This window comes from Tympanuchus pallidicinctus, unplaced genomic scaffold, assembly GCF_026119805.1.
Source record: "Tympanuchus pallidicinctus isolate F22 unplaced genomic scaffold, pur_lepc_1.0 scaffold23, whole genome shotgun sequence".
In the NCBI taxonomy this organism is placed as follows: domain Eukaryota; kingdom Metazoa; phylum Chordata; class Aves; order Galliformes; family Phasianidae; genus Tympanuchus; species Tympanuchus pallidicinctus.
In genome coordinates this window covers 10,153,589-10,173,084 of record NW_026294740.1, presented here as the reverse complement: position 1 = coordinate 10,173,084, position 19,496 = coordinate 10,153,589, and the positions used below count along the sequence as shown (strand labels likewise).

The following is a 19,496-nucleotide window of genomic DNA, read 5'->3' as shown; positions in this document are numbered from 1 at the left end:
GGCTCGGGGGCGGCCCCAGGAACGCAGTTTGGTGCCCGGCTCCGCCCCTCCCCCGCCGCCATGTTCGCGGTGCCGCTGCGCAGGGCCCGCAGGTATGGGGGGGAGCCGGGGGACGGAGCTGGGAGCGGCCGAGCGGGGGGAGCGCTGCGGCACAGCGTGCATTGCCGGCCCCGCGCCCTGCAGCGCCCTGCCTGCCGCTCCGTGCCGCTCCGTGCCGCTCCGTGCCGCTCCGTGCCGCTCCGTGCCGCTCCGTGCCGCTCCGTGCCGCTCCGTGCCGCTCCGTGCCGCTCCGTGCCGCTCCGTGCGCCCCTTCTGCTTGCCGGAGTGCTACCCGCTTCCAGTGCACTGCTCTGGATACTCCCTGCCCCTCTTCCGCATCCCCTGAATCCTCCCCGTGCCCTCTCCGTATTCTCTGCGTTCTCTTGAACCCCCTCCCAGACCTCTGCATCCTTTCTGCGTGTCCCGAAGAGCTCCCTGCGCCTCCTCTTATCCTTCCTGCTATCTCCTGCGTCGTCCCTTTTTTCCGTGTGCCTCCTTCGTTCCCCTGAATCCTCTCTGTACCCTCTGCACGCCTGTAAATCCTGCGTCCTCCCTTGCATCCCCTTAAATCCTGCTTATATCTCCTCCTGCCTTCCTCCCCCCTGCATTTTCCCCTTGCACTCCCTTTGCATCTCTCCTATATCCTCTGTTTTGTGACTGTGTTCCCACCACGTGCCCTTCCTGCACCCCTTGCTGCTACCCCCATACCTGTGCACCCCTCCCTCTGTGCACCCCAGCACCAGGAGGATCCCCTTGTCCCCCTCCCAACGCTGGGGCAGAGCCCAGGAGGGGTTTCACTGGTTTCACGAGGGCTCTGGCTGTGCAGCGTGCCGGGGACACAGCACCCCACATCGGGCTCTCCCCGTGGGCAACAAAGTGGGCAACAAAGTGAATTAACGAGTGAATGAACGAACTAATGAGCACATCCCGTGCTGCAGGCCGGTGTTCCTAGCGGGCAGCATGGCCATGGCCACGGCCGGGAGGAGCAGCCCGGCCCGCCCCGCCAACCGGCTCATCTACGAGAAGTCCCCGTACCTGCAGCAGCACGCCCGCAACCCTGTGGACTGGTGAGAGCGCACCGAGCCCTTCCTCCTCATCCTCCCCTAGCAGGGCTGGCACCAGGAGGCTGCTGCCTGATGTGCAGCTCCAGAGTGGGCCCTGATGGCAGCTGTGCCCCACGGGCTGCTCCTTGTCCTCTGCAGGTACCCGTGGGGTCAGGAAGCCTTTGATAAAGCAAAGCAGGAGAACAAGCTGATCTTCCTGTCAGGTAACTGGCAGCCAGGTGTACCTTTATGTGTCCCAGTCGTAAATGAGCTGCGGGGTGAGGCTGCCCGGCACTCATTCCTTCCCACTGAGAGCCATAACAGCTCTGTTGGAAGGTGGGCTGCGTTCAGGGGCCATCGTGGCCACCGAGGCCCTTGTCCTGGGAGAGCTGAGGAGTGCAGAGCAGCAGGTGAGCCAGAGGGATGCCTCTGTGCTGCTCCTGCACTCTGTATGGCACAGAGCTGTGCTGGGGCGTGGGGCTGGGAAAGGCTGTGCCCCAGAGAGCGGTGGGCACAGCAGGGGCTGTGCTGGGTGCTGGGGCTCCGCTGTCAGGCAGCGGGGTGGAGGTGGGGCGGTGCAGTGTGGTGTCCCTGTGCACCCATCCCGGCTGCTCCGTGGCTCTGTGGCCTCACCCTGCGTGCTGCGCTCGCTTTCAGTCGGGTACTCCACCTGCCACTGGTGCCATGTGATGGAGGAGGAGTCCTTCAAGAACGAGGAGATCGGTGAGATCATGAGCAAGAACTTTGTGTGCATCAAGGTGGACCGTGAGGAGCGGCCGGACGTGGACAAGGTGTACATGACCTTCGTGCAGGTGGGGGAGCGCGGCAGGGCTGGGGCACGCTCTGCCCTTCTTTCTCGAGGTTCCTTTCTGTGTTCCCGAGGAGCCCCCCATGAGATCCTTCTGCCCCATGTCCCCCAGGCCACCAGTGGCGGCGGGGGGTGGCCGATGAGCGTCTGGCTGACTCCGGACCTCAAGCCCTTTGTTGGGGGCACGTATTTCCCCCCTGAGGACAGCGCTCATCATGTGGGCTTCCGGACCGTGCTGCTCCGCATCGCAGAGCAGGTCAGCGGGCAGCTGGGGGCGGTGCTCAGAATTGGGGTGGTGTCGATGGGGAGCAGCCACGGGAAGCAGAGGCTGAAGGAGGGTGGGTGGGATGGGGGTGAGGGTGGGGATGGAGTGGGGGTGGGGATGGGGATGCGCTGCGCAGGGGGAGGGCACTGAGAAATGCAGACAGAGGTTGGGTTGGGAGGCAGAAAAAAGGCAAGAAGAGGAAGCATTGATTTTCTCACCGCCGCTCAGTGGAGGCAGAACCAGGAGGCCCTGCTGCAGAGCAGCCAGAGGATCCTGGAAGCGCTGCACTCCCTGTCCCGGGTCGGCACACAGCAGGCAGCCCCCCCGGCCCTGGAGGTGCTGACCACCTGCTTCCAGCAGCTCTCCGGCTCCTACGACGAGGAGTATGGCGGCTTCTCACAGAGCCCCAAGTTCCCCACACCAGGTCAGTGTGGTCCCTGTGGCTGAGCCTGGCCAGTGCACAGAGCTCACTCTGCAGCCTGTCCCTGTCTTTCAGTGAATTTGAATTTCCTCTTCACCTACTGGGCTCTGCACAGAACAACCCCAGAAGGGGCTCGTGCCCTGCAGATGTCTCTGCACACTCTCAAGATGATGGCACATGGGGGCATTCACGATCACATTGGTCAGGTAGGAGGAGTGCCCTGGGGTTTAACTGCAGCAATGTGCAGGTGGAGCACGATGGTGAAACCTGTGTGTTCCTCACAGGGCTTCCATCGCTACTCTACTGACCAACACTGGCACGTCCCACACTTTGAGAAGATGCTGTATGACCAGGGGCAGCTGGCAGTTGTGTACAGCAGAGCCTTCCAGGTGTGGCTGTGAGCTCCTGCAGGGCTCGGGCTGCCCATCAGTGGGCACAGAGCACTCCCCTATTCCCCATCTGTAGCGTTTGTTGTGCAGGCAGGAGTGCCGTTCAGGTCTGTGATATTAGCCTGTGAGGCTCTAAATGTGCCTCGTGTTTAAAATCCTTGCCCAGCACTTCTCCCCCTTGTAGCTCTTTCCGTGCCCCGTTACTTCTTGCTGTGTCTCCTTCCCCCCTGCCCGTTGTAACACAGCAGTGATCACCGCCTCACCTCCCCTGCAGATCTCTGGCGATGAGTTCTTTGCCGACGTTGCTGCCGACATCCTGCTGTACGCCTCGCGGGACCTGGGCAGCCAGGTGTGTTCCCCAGGTCACTTACTTACCCTGCCTGGGATGCAGTGCTGTGCTGCAGGGCTGTGCCCACAGCCGGACATCTCTGCTGTTTCCTCCCCAGACCGGAGGCTTTTACAGTGCAGAGGATGCAGATTCCTACCCGACGGCCGCCTCCAGCAAGAAGCAGGAAGGAGCTTTTTGTGTGTGGGCAGCCGAGGAGGTCCGGGCTCTGCTCCCTGACCCGGTGGAGGGGGCTGCGGAGGGCACAACCCTGGGAGATGTCTTCATGCACCACTACGGGGTGAAGGAGGACGGCAATGTGAGCCCCAGGAAGGTGAGGGGTTGTGCAGACCTCACCGGGAGCATTGCTGCACCCGAGGCACGTGGGTCCAAGCCGTGCGGGCCGGGCAATGTTCCTAGAGCAGAGCTCTCCTTGCAGGACCCCCATAAGGAGCTGCAGGGCAAGAATGTCCTCATTGTCCGTTCCTCCCCGGAGCTGACAGCCGCGCGCTTTGGGCTGCAGCCGGGGCAGCTGAGTGCTGTGCTGCAGGAGGGCAGGCACAGGCTGCAGGCAGCCCGGGCACAGCGCCCACGGCCCCACCTGGACACCAAGATGCTGGCCTCGTGGAACGGTGCGTGGATCTGCAGCCGTCTGTGCGGCTGCTGCTGGTGTGAAATAATGCTGTGTTGGGCTTTTTTATTTTCTTCTTGCCAGCAGAGAGCAGCAAAACTCTTCCCTGGCGCAGCCTGCTTGGCAGGACTGGGAGGGATGGGGCTGAGGTCTGTGCTCACCACATATCAGCAGGGTGAGAATGGGGTGCTGTTCCTGTCCCTGTGGGACGTGCCTGCAGCCTGAGCTGGAAGTACAGCGCAGAGCCAAGTCTCACAGCTTGTGCCACAGGCAAAGGCTGAGATCTTGCTGTGGTTTCAGTGCTCTGCCTTTCTCTGGATGGTAGTTCAGTGAGGGACTTTCTGGGAGGCTGGAAGAGAGCAGAGGAGATGATGGCCTGCAGTTACAATGTCAGGGAGCATGAGCTTTGTGTGAAGCATCCTGTGGAGGAAAATGTGTGACACCCAGCCATTCCCTTGTGCCTGAGCTTTCCCTGTGCCCACGCAGGACTGATGATCTCAGGCTTTGCCCAGGCTGGAGCAGTGCTGGCCAAGCAGGAGTACGTGAGCCGGGCAGCGCAGGCGGCTGGCTTTGTGCGCAGGCACCTCGTGGAGCCAGGCAGCGGCAGGCTGCTGCGGAGCTGCTACCGTGGCGAGGCCGATGTGGTGGAGCAGAGGTGAGTGGTGGTGCAAGAAGTGTCGCTCAGCCCAAATCCTTTCCATTTCTTGTCTTTGGAGCTGGTAGGAGCCTTTCTGTTCTGCTGCTGACCTGCACTACCCTCATATGGTGCCTTGGCACAGCCACTGCTGAGCTCGGGCTGAGCTCGGGAGGCAGCCAAGCAAGGTGGTGTCTCCTTGGTCACAAACAGCAGTGCAGAGAGTTTCCCCCAGCCTGCCCTGCTGGGCTGCAGACACTGGTGTCTGTCCCCCCTGCTGTTGCAGTGCTGCTCCCATTCATGGATTCCTGGAGGATTACGTCTTCATCATTCAGGGTCTCTTTGACCTCTATGAAGCTTCGCTGGACCAGAGCTGGCTGGAGTGGGCCCTGCAGCTCCAGCACACACAAGACAAGCTCTTCTGGGACCCCAAAGGCTTTGCGTACTTCTCCAGTGAGGCTGGTGACCCCTCATTGCTGCTGCGCCTGAAGGATGGTGCGTGGGGACCCTGGGCAGGTCAGGGGTGGTGCTGGGCTGGTTGTGACACCTTGTCCCCTGCAGACCAGGATGGAGCAGAGCCTGCTGCCAACTCCGTCACTGTCACAAACCTACTCCGAGCAGCCTCGTACTCTGGCCACATGGAGTGGATGGAAAAAGCTGGGCAGATCCTGGCTGCCTTCTCTGAGAGGCTGCAGAAGATCCCACTGGCCCTGCCAGAGATGGCCCGGGCCACTGCCATGTTCCATCACACCCTCAAACAGGTATGAGCTGGTGTGCCCTCCTCCTTTCTGGGTGCAGGAGTGGGAACACGGAACTTCAGCCCTCTGTATCTGTGCTGCCTCTGGACAGGTGGTGATCTGTGGGGACCCCCAAGGAGAGGACACCAAAGAGATGCTTCGCTGCGTGCACTCCACCTTCATCCCCAACAAGGTACAGCAGTCAGCCTGTCCCTGTTCTGTCCTCACGGCTGCAGCCACACTCCCTGCAGCTGTTGCAATCCCGTTGTATCCCCAGCGTGGCCGTAGCATCCCCTGGCCAAGGCACCAGTGTCCCTCTGTAACCCAGCTGGGGTGAGCTGGGACAGGCTGAGCAGAAGCTCCCTTGCCTGTCTCTGTGTCAGCTGCCCATGGAGGCTTTGTTCTGTGAGTGCCTGGCAGCAGTCAGTGATGGTGTCAGAGGGACAGGAGCCCTCTCCGTGGGGATGCAACAATCAGTCCTCCCCACACCGTCCCTGCAGTGCCTCGCTCCCTGTGCTGCGTCTGAGCCCCCTCTGCTCTGCCTTGATTCCTCTTGCTTCCTTGGAAGGATTACAGTTGGGTGACCCAGTTTGCAGGCTTGGAAAGCACCGTGCTGCTGGGAGCTCCCCTCTACCTTCCCCACAGCCACTCCGGGTGCCCCATTGTGCCCTGGGAGGGGGCACAGCCGATGGCTCCAGGAGCACAGCAGTGTGTTTGTTTGGGAGGCTGAGGCTGGGCATAGGCAGGAGATGTGCTGTGGGATGCAGAGCTGGAACAAGCTGGGCACCGAGTGGGATGGGGTTTGCAGCAAGTAGGAGTTTCCTTCTTGCTCGGGAACGTGTCAGGGAGCTCCCTGCCAGGTGTGGTCCCATAGGGCGTGTGTCTGCTTCTCTATGCACGTCCTATGGGAGCTGTAGGACCTGAGCTCGCCCTGCAGTTCCTGCAGCACGTGGTGCTGAGCCTGTCTCCAGCAGATGGGATGTCGCAGCCCCGCTCCCATTGTGCTGACAGCTGCTGCTCCCCGCTGTCAGCACGGCCGGGCCCAGAGGTCTGCGCTGTTCAGTGTCAGCAGGGTGTGATGGAGGGTGACAGCGAGACAGCGCCGCAGAGCTGGGCATCCCCAGGCCCTCGCACTGGGACTCACACAGTGCCACGCTCGTACCCACAGCCGGTTTTGTTCTGCAGCTGCCCCCTGTACAGATCTGTGCGCTGGGAGATGAGACCCGAGTCTGACACCGAGGTTGGCGTGGGCTGTGTTCAGTGCCTCCTGCACCCGCCCCTGCTGGCTGTGCAGGGCACAAGGTGCAGCCCCTGCATTTCCTACCCCATCCCTCGGCCGCTCCCTCCCTCCCACCCCAGCAGCAGCCCTCAGTCGCAGCCTCAGGGATGCAGCTGCTCTGGGAATCGGGGCTGGAGGAGACGTCAGCATCGCCCCCGCTCCCCGGTGCTGGCAGGGCGCTGGAGGCCAGCCCGGGCTGCGGGAACGCAATTAATTAGGTCGCTCCAGTAATTAATTCCTTACAAACCTCACATTGAAATCCTCGCTGTAATGAGAAGCCAATGATAAAGCAGCATTGAGGGCTGGCGGACGGAGGAGCGCTGTGCTGGGACGCGGTGCTGCTGTGCTGGGCACTGCCTGCTTTCCCTGTGCTGCTCCCAGGGCATCAGTGTGACCAGATGCAGCCACCCCCATCGCTGCCATCTCCCTGCCTGTGTTCGCCCTGGGGCCGGCGGGCCGGATCACAATCCTGGTTGAGATCCCGGCCCTATTAATGGTCTTTAGGGTAATTATGGAGGATCCCATTATCTCCTCAGCTGCAGCATGCGAGCTCCCCGGCTCGCCTTTATCCTGGCCCCGCAAGAGGACCTTAGGGAGCATGTGAGAAAAATGAATAATGAATTTCAGATTGGACATGAATTGGTAATTAATCACTCCTGGAATTAATTCCAGACAAAGGCAGAGAGGGAGGAGGGCAGGGGGAGCAGGCTGAGGGCCAGGCAGGGGCTGAGCAAGGTGGGCTGCGGGTGCTCCCTTCCCTGTCAGCCCACAAGGCCTGAGGCTTGAACAAATGTTTTGCTTTCCAAAGAAGCTCATTATTCCAGCGGTTCTGTCCTTATCCTCCCAGTGCTGCTGAGAGCCCCGGGCCCATTGCTGTGCCATGCCTGGGGGAGCTGTGGGAGCAGGGCAGTCATTGCAGGGGGTGACGCCGTGCTGCTCCAGCCCCCCTTCCTTCCTCCGCAGGTGCTGATGCTCGCAGATGGAGACCGTGCCGGATTCCTCTACCGCCAGCTGCCATTCCTTTCTTCCCTGGAGAGGAAGGAGGGCAAAGCCACTGCTTATGTCTGCAGCAACTTCACCTGCTCCCTGCCCGTCACCTCACCTCGTGCACTGCAGGAGCTGCTCCGCGCCTGAGCCCCGGTGTCCCACCAGGAGGGATGGGGGGCTGGTGCTGACCTTGGAGCTCAGCATGAGTCCCGGCACCCTGAACCCCCGTGGTGCCATGGGGGGCTGCGTGGCCCTGCTGGTGCCCCCTCTGCACCTGTGCTCATCAATTGGCTCTTCTTGCAGAGGGAAGAGAAAGCAAACACAAATCCCAGTGTTAACACAGCAGTCAGATGCAAGAACTATTTAAGGTTCCTATAGCAACCCAGGATAACTGCTGAACGCTCCTGGGTGAGATCAGGGTGAAATGCCTCTGGAAGTGTTCCTGTGGATGGCAATGGTACTTTTCCATGGCAGGGCAGTCTGTAATGTCCATCAGTTACATTGGGGCATGCAGAGCCTGCTGCTCCCATTGCTGCACGAGACCAAACCTGAGCGCTTCCAACACGACTCTGTGCTCTGCCAAGGACGGAGGCATGGCACGGCCTGCACAGGGAGCTCCCAAAGGCTGCTTCTCAACGTGTGACGCTGTGTCCCACCCAACCCGATGCCCACTGGGTGCTGCCATCCCAGCAGCTGTGCTTTTAGGACGTTCCAAGGGGCCTTGCCAGGGCCTGGGTACCGGGCCAGGAGAAATGCCTTTGAAGTCGAAGAGGAATTTTGCACCTCATCTTGTGAATACTTTCTGTGCTTGTGAAAGAAGAGAGTTTGTTTTGTTTTGTTTTGTTTTGTTTTTTTTTTACACTGAAGTGTTTCTGGAAGCCCAGCTGCAAACTGCTGCCTTTGGCAGATGCTTTTCATTTCTTTGCTTTTCAAGTTGCTGTTGTTTTCTAACTGGACACCTTTGCTGCAGGGATTGATGTGACTCCTGAAGTGATGCTCCACATCCCCACAGTGCTTGGAGCAGATCGGTGCATCCACCCCACACCGACACTTTGGGGACCTGGAGGTGGCCATGCCCATGGTGACAGTTGTCCCCAAAGAGCAGAGGTGTGGGGTGCTTTGCCATCCCGTGCCATGGGCAGCAGGTGCCTTTCCCTACTCCCTGCTGCATGTCGGCACATTTTCCTCTGCAGCCACTGGGCAGAGCTGTGCTGGGAGCTGTGAGGACAAACTGGGCTGAGCAGCCAAAAAAAAAAAAAAAAAGAAAAGAAAAGAAAAGGAGGAAAAGCTTTCTGTGACAAATAAACTCTGCTGTGGCACTTGTGATGCTGTACTTTGTGCGTGGGCAGACATGGGGTTCACCCTGGGGCTGCACGGCACCCGCATGACTGCACGGCACAGCAGTGCATCCCATTTGCTCCATGGGGAGCGATGCAGCCCACCACGGCCCCACGGGGTGCCCACAGATGCAGCACCTCTGTTCCCTGTGGCGTGCTTTCCTGTCCCCCTCCTGCACCCTTGGGGCTGCGGTTCTGTTTTAATGAGGCTTTCCCTCTAATTAACATTCTCTGCCTTTGCCATCCCTTTTTATCCTTGTGTTGATGTGACATCAATGCAGAGGGGCTGCGGAGGCTGTTTGCCATCGGGGATGGCGTGGCTGTGGGGGGGGCAGCAGGACCCCCACCCCCTTCTGGGGCTCCGTGCTGTGTGCTGCTCCATGTGTGGGTGGGCAATTAGGCAACACCTGAGCACCCAACTGCCGGTGTCTGAGCAGGCAATGAGCATCAGCGTGAGCTGGGTGTGGAAGGGCAGGTTGGGGGGCTGTAGGGGTGCTGCTGTGGAGCAGGTTTGCCCTTTGCCTGTTCCAAGACGTCCCGGGGGCCATTGCCCCATGTGGCACTGAGTGGTCCTGAGCAGGTGCTGTGGCTGTGGGGTGGTGCTTTCCCTGCTGGTGAAGGGGAGCGTGTGCTCAGAGCAGGATTAGGCAGTGGTAGGCGGCCGTGACACGGCTATTAATCCTCTAATATGGTTTTGGTATTTACTGACCATGGTAACTATTGCATTAAATCTAAATTAAATGTGTGTTTTGGAGGCTTTACAGAAGGCGGGGGAGGATGTTTGCAGATGCCTGCACTGGGGAGGAGGGCTCTGCCTCCATGGGGCTGGGATGGGCCGGGGGCTCTGGGGTGCACAGAGGAAGGGCAGCAGAAGCTGGGGGCTGCTGGGTGGACCTGGGTGTGGGACCCGTTTGTGGCTGTAGGTGGCTGTCCCCACATCTCCTTCCTGTCCCCACCACCTGCGAATCTGGGACAGGCAGAGCCGGGCTCGCCGCAATTATCTGCGGATTAAGGCAGCTAATTTAGTTTGAGTTACAGAGAGCAGATTGGGTCGATACGTTGGGGTGAAGCACGGGCAGAGGAATCGATAGGCTCTCAGCAAAGCAGACAGGCTGTGCATCCCATTGCGGCGGCTTCGGGGCCGTGGCAGTGGGAGAGGAGGAGATGCAGAGCTCTGTGCTGCCAGCAGCCCCTGACCCCCCGCTCCCCTCTGACACAGCAACGCGATGGGAGAAGGGTCCTTTTTCATGGCTGACAGCCCATCAATATTTATAGCAGCCCGTTAAAAGCGTCCCCCTCATCCCAGATGAATCCCAGGGCCCTGGGCTGCACCCGAGCACTGCTTACGGTGGCAGGGATGTCTGTGGGGGGGGGGGTGTGGGTGCCATGGCCGCGGGGGCTGCGCAGTGCTCAGTGCAGGCGCTGCTCGTGGCCCTGTGCTGGGCAGCAGCCCGGGGATGTGTGTGTGTGAGCAGGGCTGCGGGCCCACGTGAGCTGCTGTTCCTCTCTGGGAGGAAAATGGGCAAGAAAAGGCATCAGCGTTTTGGTGAATGAATGGAAACTAAAGGCCGAAAGAAGGGGACAAAGCTATTTTCAGGCCCCTCAGGGGATGGCAGGGATGGCAGAGCAAAACCTTGCTTAGAAAGAGTAGACCAGGACTGAAGTGCTGGGCAGCATCCTGCTGTGATGGGCAGCACTGCTGGGGAGGACGGTGCGAAGGCACGGCAGCAGCAGGGAGCAGCATTAGGAGTGGGATTAGAGGGAAGTAATTCACATTTAATTTAAAGTCCTCCGCCTTTCTTTAATTTTCTCCCGTATTGCTGTTTTCTTCACTAAGTGACACATAGTTCATCTGTTGGCAAAAGGAGGCCATTCCTGCATGCAGACTGGTACTGGTGAGGGACAGGAGACAGGAGCAGCTCCTGGAGCTGGGCTGTGAGCAAAGACCTGTCTGTCTGTCTGTCTGACTGTCTGATTGTTTCTTCCCCCAGGGCTGTGCACATTGAACTTCAAACTTCTTCTCTTTGTTTGCTGCCATTTATCTATAATTTAGGATGGGTTTTAGTTATATTGTAATTGAGTTTCACGTGTCACAGTGCGTCTCAAACAGAAAATATAAATATTTAACAACTCCACTGGTAATAAAGATTCACATTCTCCTCGTTCTGGTTGCCAGCACATGAATATTCGGCATCATGCTCCGTGGGTATTAACTCCATTCACATTTATCTCCGCTTATGCAATATAACATTAATGACAGATAGAAGCCAGATATGGAAAGAATGAAATAAATCGCCCCCCCCCCTCCCCCCGCAGCACCACCGAGGCCGTGCGGTGCCATCAGCCCCCGGCTGAGCTCTGCCGTGCTTCTGCCCTGCCGTTCCTGCCCGCCCGCCCGGGCTGGGCTCGATCTGCTGCCTGCGCTGCTGAAAATGCGAAGTGCCGTTTAATTCGGAGCTGTAAGGACAGCATCCCCATGACAGCTCCGCCGGGATGTTTTCGGTGCCAGGAACCCGGAATCCATCCCAAAGTATCTTTAAAAGGGAAAATGTCAGGTTTGTCTGTAGCACGACAACGAACCACCTAGGAGCAGTGACATCAGCACCCAGCTCGCGCTGGGGCAGTGCCTACGTGGAACGGGAACATCTGCTCTCTGCTGGAAGGAGAAGGAAGATCTCCTCATCAGCATTAAATTTAAATGAGCCATCCTTCATTTTCACGCCTCTGCGGCGCTCGGGCTCCTGCAAAGGGGCGCTCGGGTTTGGCGGAGGCTCGGCACGAAGGCGGCCGCCTGCAAGGGAGCAGCGCTTCTCCTCCCGAGGCTCCCCAGCGCAGCAGCGGGGCCGCCTCCCGCAGCACCTGCGGGAAAGCAAAGCCACAAGGAGCCCCGGGTCCCCGCCGATGCGTCGCTCGGTGAACCGCGGCCCCATCGGTGCCCGATGACGGCAGTGCCGTTGCGCCCGGAGCCGCTCGGCCGCCCGCTTCCCCCGGCATCGCGAGCTGCTGCGGCGTGCTCCACATTATTCTTAATTATATTTTACTTTAAAGGGTCATTAATTACAAAGATTTCCCAGCAGAGATCTTAAAAAGAAAGAAAAGAAAAAAAAAAAAAAGAAGTGAAACAATAAAAAATCTCTTCCACATCAAGGGCTGTTGCTGGGATGCTTTGGGAAGAAAACTGGCACAGGAGGGGCCCCTCTGTGAGTGCCGCCGTCACTGGCAGCACCGGTGGGGGCGGCTCAGGTGCTGAGCGGCTGCAGAACAGGGACGCGTCCATGTCCATTTAATATTCTTTTGTTTCAAAACCGTTTGGATCATTTGCACCCCAACCAGCGGGGGAAGCCGTGACTTCAGCACGAGGAAAGGGCTGCGGTGGACACAGTGCAGGGTGGGGCCGTGACAGGGGTGGGACCTCATCACCTCTATCCCACACAGCACGGTAGGGTGAGGTGGGGCATAATGAAGTTCACCTGCAGGCCCCCACCCCCAAAACCACCACCTGTCTCCCATTAGTGCTCTCCAGGTGGTGTCGTACAGTGCTGTAGTTCTGCTCCTGCTGCCACCCCCCTGAGTCGCTCAGTGTGGGGTGAAGGCATCCTCTGGCTGTGCAGGTAGGAGTTTGGGGCGATGATTCTCCTAGGGGTGGTGGAACCTCCTGTAACTGCTGCGTTTGGGATGCGCAGGTGGGAACGCCGCTGACTGCTTCTGCCTGCCACGTGCTGTTGGGGTGGAGAGTTGAACACTGCCTTTCTGGAGCTGCTCAGGAGGGCTGCAGGGTGGCTTGTGCAATTTGCATGGCTCCTCTTTCATGTGCTGAGTGAGGGCTTTGCAACCCAGAGCTCAGATCTGAGCCCTGCAGCCCCCCTGTTGTAGCAGCCTTGCGTTCTCTCCCAGTCCAGCTCTGCACCCCTCCTCTCTGGGATCACCCTGACCAACTTCGGTGCCTTGTTGTGTTTGGGGAATCTGGAAGCGCTCCCAGCACTGCTGGGACCAATGCCTGTGGGCATCCCAGTGCTGCGCCGTGCTGGGGGACGGCCGGCGAGCGTCTCATTTCCCTCTTGTCTGTTCCTGTCAGACAAGATTTGAAGATTCAATTACAGTGGGAGCGCTGATAGAAGTGTTGCTGGCGTGCTGCTCGCTCCTGGCACACGTGCTCCATGGGAGCCAGATGAAAGCATAGAGCTATGCAGGGGGGGAGGCTGTGGGGAGCGAGGGCTGACAGATCCAGGGAGGAAAAAGCAAGAGATGCAGATTTTTGGGAGGTTTGGGGCAGGTTTTGGGGAGGCTTGGAGGTGTGCCATGGCCCCAAACCCCTGCTATGTCCCACTGGGGCATCTGTTTGGGACTGCAGCACTGCAGCTGTATGCATGTGGCCAGCAGAGGTTGTTTGCCCAAAACCCAGCCCTGTAAAGTGGGAGTCTGCAGAGCAGCACTGAGATATGGGGCTGGAGGCTGCTGCACGTGGGGCTCAGCATGGTGTGGTGCTGTGGGATGCTGGGCCAGCTCTCTGCACAGCCCACGAGCCCAGAGAGCCCACATCAGATGGGGCTGTCTCAGGCAGGCAGCAGCAGAAGGCTGCATTTCAGCTGGGTTTTTTTTTTTTCCCCCTTTCTGAAGGCTGTCTCTTCCTTGAAAGCTGTGTTTTGTACCAGCACTTCAGAGGAAAGTGGGGAAAATCTGGGCCGTGTGCTCTTGGCTGGAGAGCTGCAGCTGCTGCTGTGTGTGTTGGCTGCAGGTGCTGCAGAAATTGTATAGGGCCAATGTCCAGTGCAATGCTGCTATGAGTGTCTGGGAGAAAAGATGGTGAAGCAGCAGAAAAAACTCTGGTACGCCCTGTCACTCTTTTTGCAATGAACCTGTTTGCGTTTTGTGTCTCTGTGCCATGTTTGGGCTTTGGGGCCGAGGGCCTGGGTGTGGGGCTGCACTCCAGGGGGGACCAACCCACAGTCCCACACAGAGGCCTGTCTCTGTGGGCTGATGTCCTCTTGCTCCTTCTGAGGGTCAGATATGGGGTCTTGCTGCTAACGTACACCCAGCCCGATGAAGCCTTTAAAGAATGATTCCCTTCCTTCTAAAGTAAAGGCAGGCGCTAAGGAAAGCAGGACTTCTAAAGGATGAGGGAGGGGGGCAGCCACGGAAGCTGCTTTCCCCATCAGTCACACTGAGACCCGCTGCCCCAGCTGTTCCTGCAGCTCACAGCCCCCTCCGTGCCGGGTCCAGCCGTGCCCAGCGGCTCCATGCTGCAGACGCAGCACTTCCAGCACCCGGCCCTTGGGCACGGATTGATGGCGTAGCAAAAAGTGGAGGTGCAACCATTGATCACACGGGAAAGTGCAGCTCATCAGCCCGAACTAATTGCTCCCCAGCCAGAATTATTAATTCTGCTCCGTGCATCAACAGGACGGCGATGGTCGCGCTCGGTCCCTCTGCGCAGCGGTGCTGCTCTGTGCTGTAGTATATTTTCCCTCCAACTACTTGCCTGGCTCCTCTTTTAATAAAGATCAGGAGAGATAATAAAAATATTCATTAGAAGAAAAGACGGAGCCCTGCCTGTAGCCTCCTATACTCTCATGGAGTAATGGCTTCTCGCAGCCTTTCCAGGGCGGTTCCCAGCCTTGGGGTTTGGGGTGCAGTGGGGGGTGGCGAATGCGGGGCTCTTGGTGGGAGCTGACCCAGGGGAGAGACGAGTGCTTTCACTGTTCTGAGGTGTGAGAGGAGCTTTGTGTCTCAGCGTGATTCAGACCTGAACTGGATGCTGGTATGGGTTCAATCCACTGCTCCCAGAACCGATAGAAATATTATCCCCTCTTATTAAAATCACCCACAGCTACTGCAGCTCTCTGTCAGCAGCCTCACAAACGGCGTCGCATCCTCGCAGGGCTGGAGCCTCTCAGTTGGGGCTGTCTTCAATCCGCCTCCTGCTAAAGCAGTTGCAGATGTCGGCTGTTCCCATTCCAGCTCCACGCAGCTCCTGTATGGCTGACTGCGGATCCCGTGGTGAGGCTGCTCCTCTGAAGCTCCCCATTGACGTGGAGCATCGCTCACGTGCTTTTCCTAGAAGCACCTGCAAAATGTGGTGGGTTCCTCCAGAATGGTCACGGAGTGGCAGAGGGAGGACTGGGCTGGGGGCTGTGGCCTCCTCCCCTCCTTGTGATGGTGCGCACCCCCCGCCCCTGCGGGCGGTCTGCCGGAGGATCTGGGGACATGGCACTTCCAGCATAAGGCTGGAAAAGACCTCCAAGGTCACCTGGACCAACCCCAACCATCCCCACCAGGCCCACTAACCACGTCCCCAGACGTGCTGTCAGCACAGCCGCTATGACAGCACAGCCCTAAGGCGGCCGCTGCCCGTCCCCACCTCACCCCATCGCTCTCCCCTGTGCTATCTTTGGTATAATTAGGAGGCCAGGGCTGTGTGTGCGAGGGGAATGTGACCTCAATAGTTTCTTAGGCTGTACTGAAATTTCTTCTCATTTGCATCCTAAGTCCCTCAGTGTGCACCTCTGCTCGCCGGGGTCACTTCTGCTGCTTTCCATGCTCCTGGCCGGGCTGCAGCCACGCGCCCTCCCCTTGCTCTCCCCTCTCCTGGTTCCCACTGGCAGGGTGTGAATGGTGCCCTGGTGATGCTCAGGGATGGGGCAGGACCTTGTCCTCACTGTGGGCAATGGCTTTGTCGGTGGCTTCTGTTTGTAGGAGTTGCTCTACAGAAGGGGGGTGTGGGGACGGCAGTGAGCGCCGCTGCCCTTCTGCCTGCTGTAGCACGCAGCTGCCCAAACCCTGCTGTGCTGCTGCCGCCTTCATCCTCCTGATGCTCAGATGTTGCCTTTCAAAGGGAGAGGATACGTGGCTCTGCAGAGCCTTTCTTCTTTTTCCACCCTCGCTGGAAGGAGAGTGCTCTGAGACAGGAAGGTGCGCGTGGTCTCTTGTGTGTGATGTTGGGTCCCTTTATAGGGCAGGTATCTCCTAAAGCAAAGTGCTTCCAATTCTCACGGTGAGCGTAATTCTTGAAAATGTATGCAATAAACAAAATGAGCCAAGTGTAATTAAAATGGAGACGGCGTATAATCTGGTAACCCACTTACAGGCTCAAAGCCTCAGCTTTTAAAAAAATGTTTGCTCCCAATCCATTTAAATAAACAGAATGACACAAAGGCCATCTGCATGTTATTGGGGTACAAAGAGAACAGGATCAGAAGCAGCTGTGCTGGGCTGGACACAGGTAGCTGGGCTGTTTGATCTGAGGTGCACCTTGCCATGCGAATGTGAGCGCTGCGTGTATGGCAGCAGGCTGTGCTCTGCAGGGGCAGCGCCATCCCATCCCCTCCTCAGAAACACGGGGAATCAATGGAGCCTCTCCCTTGCTGTCCACGCCTCGGTGACACGTGGGCCTGTGGTGCCCGTTTGCCCTGGGCTTGCAGGGGGCCGCCCTGATGGTGCACAGGGCTGCAGGGTTCGCACCCCCTCCCCCTCCTTGGATATCATCTCACGATTCTGCAGCATAATTCTGGCTGGCCCTGATGCTGTGCCAACAAACGTGTCATTTGTCTGGGCTGGGCAGCACGGGCTGTGAATCCAAGATGGAGTGTGCCACCGGGCCAGCGGGACCCGGACCAGAGGGGCGTTTGGGGTGAGGTGAGCGCCGTCCCTCTGCTCCCATTGCAGGCGGTGTGGGGCTGGATGGAGCTGCTGGCGGGGGGTGCTCGTGTGGATGTGATGTGGAGGAAAGTGACATTGAGCACTAAAGGAAAAGGGGTGAAAAACACTGTTTTTAAAGATTCGGGATGCCTTAAGCACGGAGAGCCTTGGCGCAGCCTGGGGAGCTGCGGTCGTTCGGAGCGATTGGCGCAAACCCCCCGCGGGATGGATGCTCGCGGCGCGGTGCCCGCCGTCGGGGCCGGCTCCCATCGCACCGGCAGAGGGAGCTCCGGGCGCGTCCTCGATGCGGGGGTCTGGGGGAGCTCCGCCGCTCCCGAGGTGCGGCTCCCCCCGCTCTGCGGTCGGGGCGGTGCCCGTCGGAGCGTCTCTGCCCCAGCGCGGGGCTCCCAGTCGGGCCGGGTGGGGGTCATGGGAATGTGCCGGAGATTGGAACGAGCGGGGACACGGCGGTGACCCCCCCTCCCCGAGCCCATCCCGGTGGCGCTGTGTGTGTTCGGGGACGGTGCGGGATGCGGAGCGGGGAAAACGGAAGGGGGCCCTGGGCCCTGCAGCGGGGCGGGGGTGCCAAGGCAAGGCTCAGAGCTGCGGCCGAAGGAGGGCGGGGAAACCTCCGGAGGTACCGGGGCTGCACGCTCCTCAGAGCAGCTTCTGCCGCCCTCGGCTGCTGCCCACCTCCTCTGCCCTCTCGGAGCGAGGAGGGGCGGCGATGCGATTTCCCAGTGCCCCGCATCCTCCCCCCGCCGCTTACCGCCTTCCCCTCTCCCGGAGCTGCAGTGCGTCCCGCCAGGCTCTGCCTCCGTTTAGCGCCGCGCGGGACGCCTCCCTCTCCTCCAGTGCTCCGCACTCCCGACCCCGTCCCAGAGGAGCGTCACCTCCCGACCCCTCCCCCAAACCGGTGCGGTGCGCCCCGTCCAGCCGCGCCGAGGGAGCGAGCTGCCCGTCCAGCTGTGCCGCCCTGACGGACACGCGCGACGGCCAATGGGAACGCTCGGAGGGGCCGGGGGTGAGCTCCTATTGGCCGCGGGAGGAGGAGGAGCCGGGACTTGAAGTTGGAGTGAGGGATCCAGCTGTGCGGAGCGCACGGCTCGGCGCGGCCGCCCGCGGGAGCATCCTCCGGCGGCAGCAGCCCCGGCCCGGGCAGATGGTGGGGCGCGGAGGGGGCAGGCGCAGCCCCTAAGGCGGCCCGCCCCGAGGCTCGGGGGCAGCACCGGGAGCGGTGGGGGGCCGCCTCTCCGCCGCCCGCCCGGCTCGGGCCCCCCGGAGGCACGGCGAGGAGGAGCTACGGAGCCCGCAGCCGGCAGGGCAGGCCGAGGGGGGCGGCCCGGCCCCGGGCCCGGAGGGGGGTGAGACAGCGGCTCTCCCGGTCATGCAGCCCCGCCGCTGAAGCCGCCCCGGCGCAGCCCCCAGCCCCCCGGCCCCGCTATGGCCGCGCCCCTCTAGACGCCCCCCCGGCTCTCCCCGCGTTGCCCCGGCCCCTCCCGGGGCCGCCCGCCGGAGGATGGACGAGGATGGACCGCGAACGGCCGACGAGGAGCCGGAGCCGGGAAGAGCCAAGACTTTCATCCGCCTTAACGACCTGTCCGGGGCCGGGAGCCGCCCGGGGCCGGGGGAGCGGGAGGTCGGCAGCGGCGATTCGGAGGCGGAGGCGCTGCCTTACCCGGCGTTGGCCCCCGTCGTCTTCTTCTACCTGAGCCAAGAGAGCCGGCCGCGGAGCTGGTGCCTCCGCCTGGTCTGTAACCCGTATCCTTTGCAGGTGCGGCGGCGAGGTAAGAGCGCGGCTCCCCGGGGTCCCCTGAGCGGCTGGGGAAGGGGCTGCTCTTCCAGGGGGGGCCCTACCGCGCTGTCCGGCCGCGAAGTTTGCCAGGGTCGGGGCTCCCCGCCCAGCGCGACCCCCGGGCACGGGAAGCAGGGCTGCAGCTTTTCCCCCCTCCTCATCCACCCCCCGAGGGGTCCCGACCGCAGCGTCCTTCCTTGCAGGACCCTCCTTCCTCCCTGACCCCGTTTCTTACCCGTTTCGAGCTCTCCCTGAGGGTTTTAAGGAATCTACTGGTGGGGGGGAGGGGGCTGTTCAGGGGGTTGGTTTGCTGCTTGGCTTTGGGATCCCTAAATAATTCACATCCCTCCGGGCAGGGTTCACGGTCCCCCCCAACCCAGGCTGTGCTCGCAGAGTTGAGGGGTCGGGCAGGGCAGGCAGTCGGGGTACCCCCGGCTACGTGGGGGCCAGGGCTGCTGCTTGCTGTAGCCCCACAAAGGCATCCAGTCTCCTTCCAGCTCTGTTTTGCTCTGCACAGGCTGTGTCTGAGCTGCTGTAGCCAACTTCAAGCTTTCAGAAACGGGAAGGGGGGGAAAAAAAAAGACAATAGAAAAACCACTTCTTGCCGCGGTCTCAGTGCCTGTAAAGCAGCCCTCGGAGCTGAGTTGCAGCTGGCACACGGTTTGCAGCAGTGCGAGCGTTTTGCCATCCCCGAACTCCGGCTGCGTTTATTATCTGCAGAGACAAAAAGCAAACTGAGATAAAGCGGCTCCTGGCAGGGATGGTGCATGGGAGCCACCTCCGCCTGCTGGATGGGAACTTGTGGGGCCGTGTGGATGGGCAGAAACCCCACATGTGGAGCAGGAGAGGCCTGGGCAGAGGGAGGATGTGTTATATGGCACAGAGGGCCGCAATGTAAGTCTTGTGCTCATGGGGACTGTTGGCAGGTCCGTGGGGCTGAGCTCGGGACCAGTAGTGAGGGGCTGCTGGAGTTGTGACAGTGCTGCACTTGGGCTGCAGCAATAAAGTGTCTGCTGGGAGGGCTGCCTCCTTCCAGAATGCCCCCAGGAGGGGAAAAACAAGATTCTCTTCCCAGTCCCGAACGCTCCCCGCAGTTTCCCCCAGATCTCTTTTGTACCTGCAAAGCAATTGAGAGCTGAGTTGATTTCAGCACCTCAGGAAATCTGGGAAC

At 60.2% G+C, this 19,496-nt stretch overlaps 2 protein-coding genes across 12 annotated transcripts in view; both read left to right on the top strand.

Moving 5' to 3' along the window:
* The first annotated feature begins 45 nt into the window (after positions 1 to 45).
* SPATA20 (spermatogenesis associated 20) lies at positions 46 to 8,877 on the top strand. Its single transcript, XM_052688070.1, has 16 exons — positions 46 to 92; positions 978 to 1,106; positions 1,242 to 1,306; positions 1,740 to 1,894; positions 2,003 to 2,146; positions 2,384 to 2,579; positions 2,652 to 2,782; positions 2,861 to 2,965; positions 3,240 to 3,314; positions 3,412 to 3,624; positions 3,730 to 3,922; positions 4,408 to 4,576; positions 4,842 to 5,050; positions 5,117 to 5,316; positions 5,405 to 5,485; positions 7,535 to 8,877. Exons 1-16 carry the CDS (start codon positions 61 to 63, stop codon positions 7,703 to 7,705), a joined length of 2,268 nt encoding a protein of 755 aa, XP_052544030.1. The 5' UTR covers positions 46 to 60; the 3' UTR covers positions 7,706 to 8,877.
* Positions 8,878 to 17,723: 8,846 nt separating this feature from the next.
* Positions 17,724 to 19,496, top strand: part of CACNA1G (calcium voltage-gated channel subunit alpha1 G) — a 107,581-nt gene continuing 105,808 nt past the window's right edge. For 9 of the 11 annotated variants that reach the window (XM_052688064.1, XM_052688060.1, XM_052688061.1 and 6 more), the window contains exon 1: positions 17,725 to 18,291. In XM_052688064.1, coding sequence (XP_052544024.1) covers positions 18,050 to 18,291 — 242 coding nt within the window. In that variant the 5' untranslated portion in view covers positions 17,725 to 18,049. Of the gene's footprint in view, positions 18,292 to 19,496 lie in introns of all 11 variants that reach the window. The other 2 variants (XM_052688063.1, XM_052688062.1) reach the window with 1 other exon arrangement.